General features: G+C 60.1%; 1 protein-coding gene across 1 annotated transcript in view; it reads left to right on the forward strand.

Moving 5' to 3' along the window:
* MAPK8IP1 (mitogen-activated protein kinase 8 interacting protein 1) overlaps positions 1-2970 on the forward strand; it is a 10344-nt gene that overhangs the window by 705 nt on the left and 6669 nt on the right. Inside the window, exons 2-4 of the mRNA XM_014543287.1 lie at positions 1084-1189; positions 1735-1847; positions 2357-2364. Of these exons, the coding sequence (XP_014398773.1) occupies positions 1084-1189; positions 1735-1847; positions 2357-2364 (227 nt within the window). The remainder of the gene's footprint in view (positions 1-1083; positions 1190-1734; positions 1848-2356; positions 2365-2970) is intronic.

The following is a 2970-nucleotide window of genomic DNA, read 5'->3' on the forward strand; positions in this document are numbered from 1 at the left end:
GGGGGGAGGGGGCAGTTTGGGGGGGCAGCTCCATTGAGCTCTGAGTCTCTGTTTGGGGCTGACTGAGGTGAGAGGCAGAGGGCTTGGGCCTCCTAGGCTCCCCTGGGGGCTGGGCCACCCCCTCTCCTGGGTGACCTTGGACTGTGGGTCTCTCGCTCTAAGCCTCAGTCTCTTGGTCTCATTTGGGAAAAGGCTCAGAATTGTTCCCAACTTTCCCCACAGAATTCTCCAAAATGTCCCACTCCCACCAAACCAGGTGGAGCCTAGGGCTGGGGCAGGTGGGGACCGCAGTGGGCGGGGGCACAGGGCTGGCCTGGGGCAGAGTGTTCTAGTGCAGCTGGTTAGTTCCTGGTGCTGGGGTGTGCTGCCTCCTGAGCTCACCATCCCTCCAGCCCCAATTCCTTGACCCCATCTGTGCAGCCTGTTCAGGGTCCATATCTGGGCAAAGTGATTTTGTGGTTGAAGAGATGAGACCAAGAACATAGACTAGTGGCCTAGTCGGTCCTGGAACGGGTGGAAACGACCCACGCTGACACCACATTTCCCTTCCTTGCTCTGTGGCTCAAGCAGCGTGCGTCTTCCTGGGCTGGGGGAATGGCGCACTCCTCTGGGGCCAGGGAGCGGCTCTGCCAGCGCCTGGGGTTTTGTTGCTGCAGGGATTGGACAGGGAGCCCTGACTCCGGGCATCCCTCGGAGTCTCTTCTCCACTCTTCGCATTCTCCATGGGTGAACTGGCCTTGGCACCTGCCTTGACCCTGGGAGGCATTTCTCTGGCAGAGCTGAGGCTCCGAGCAGCTGGGCCTTCCAGGCACTGCCTCTAGTTTGGCAACAGGATGGACAGCTCCCAGCCGGGGGGAGCAGGGGTGACCTGGAGCCTCCCCTTCCACTGCCACCCCAGGAAGACTGCCTTTGGCATGAGCCCACAGCTCTTCCCCTTGCATTGGCACCAGTGGACTCCAAGTCCCATCCTCTGGGGGCTGTGATCTGCCTTCGAGGGGCTGCCCCTTGGAGGACGTACTAGGGAGACATCAGTGGGCTGAGCAGTCCCCCTGGGTTGTAACTTTGGCTTCCTGTCCCCACCAGGCTCACCCATGATATCAGCCTGGAGGAGTTTGAGGATGAAGACCTCTCAGAGATCACCGATGAGTGTGGCATCAGTCTGCAGTGCAAAGACACCCTGTCCTTACGGGTAAGGGTGGGCTCCCAGGAGCCCAAGTGGAGTGGCAGGATGGGTAGGGACAGGGTTGAGGGCACCCCCAAATCTACTCAGGGGCTTTCAGGGTCTGTATGGCACCCTTGTTAATGAAAGAGCATACAGGAAACATCCAGTACAATGCTTGGCACATCTTGAGCCTCCATCCGAATTTTTGTTTTCTTTTCGGCCAGGAGTTAAGGCAGGAGGTAGTTCCTTCAACTGCCCACAAGAAGGCAGAGGGCAGGAGGTCTTGAGGTCTAGGACAGTGAGGGCCTTAGATAAGGGAAAGCTCAGAAAGACCCTAAATCCTGTCGGGAGTGGCCCTGGCAGAGGGCCTGAGGCAGAGCAGGGTGGAGTCTGAGTGCTCTGCAGTGCTCTGGGGCAGGAGGAAGGAGCCAAGCACTCCCTCTGCTGCCCTTGCACCAAACCACACCACATGGCCTCGCAGACCCTCTCTGGCCCACAGTCCTAAAGGCCCCTTTGGAGGGTTCACCCAGCATTGCTACTGCTTTTGACCCCGTGGCTTTGTCATAGGACAGATGGCTCTCTCTGTCCCTAATGTTCTGAATCCCGCCAGGAGGTCCGCAGCACCTGGGGCACCGGGGTCAGATGGAGATCTGTATCTTTTCAGAATAGAAAGAAGGGACCACTAGTCAGGAGATGGAAGGCAAAGCATGGGCCTGGGTGCAGAGTCCAGAGCTTCTCTCTGCCCCCAGGAGGGTGGCTGGCCAAAGCAGACATGGTGCTAGGAGAGCAGTTAGCAAAGGAGAGTTGGGATGGGGTTCCTGTCTCTGTGTTGACCTCCTATTGCCCCAAGAGATTCCATAAGCCTGCCAGGGAGGAAGAAACCAAGTGGGTGGGGGAGGATGACCCTCAAGTACCTGCACCCCAACCCTCCACCCTCTGGCCAGGCGAGGAAGGGATGGAGGCAGAGGTCACTCCTTCTGGGCTTGGGGAATGGTCCCAGGGCCCTGACATAGTTTCTCTAAGGTCATACACCTATTCTCTTCCCGCAATGCCCACTCCCCCAACATGCACAGGCAGAGCCTTGCAGAGGGTGGTCCTGCAACCAGCTAGCGCCCTAAGGCCCTGGGGTACACCCTGTGGAGCCTTAGAAAGCTCCAAAGGGCTTCCACACCTCTCTGGGAGTCTGGGAGGCAGTTTAACTGGTGAGGGAACTGGAGGGGCAGGAAATCCGCCCCAGGTGCCAGGGAGTTAGTGGTCGAGCTGGAACTGGAATAGGACTTGGAACTCTCAAGGTTAGACTGGCCGAGGGGAAATCTCAGGTTGGAGGGGCCAAGGCCTGTGGACGGGAGGGTGGGGTCTGCCCCTGCCAGGGCGGAGGCCGCACTTGCCCCTCCCTTTCAGCATCTCTCTTGCAGCCGCGCTCAGATCCCCCGGTCTGCACTGCGGCCCTTCCCTTCCGCAACCCCTCGCCCCACTGAGACTGTTTTCCCCATTTTCCTCACTGCCCCCTTCAAATACTAACCCCCAGCCGATCCCTTACGGGGCGCGAACTCCTAGGCGACCCTTCCTCCCCATGGCAACAGCGGTGACCTCACTCTGGGCTCCGCTTCCTAGCCGGGTGAGGTCACGGGCTGTTGCCAAGGGAACGGGAGGGTGCAAAGAGTCAGGAGGCGGGGGGCGTGGGGAGGGGAGCGGTGTGGACCGTCAGAGGCTTCGCTGGAGTGGGGAGGAAGCGGCCTCACGCCTCCTGGCGGGTGGCGGGAGGGCGCGGCCCCCGCTCCCCGAGCTCCTGCCCAGCTCCCTCTCTC

Source organism: Myotis brandtii, unplaced genomic scaffold (assembly GCF_000412655.1).
Source record: "Myotis brandtii unplaced genomic scaffold, ASM41265v1 scaffold324, whole genome shotgun sequence".
Classification (NCBI taxonomy): Eukaryota; Metazoa; Chordata; class Mammalia; order Chiroptera; family Vespertilionidae; genus Myotis; species Myotis brandtii.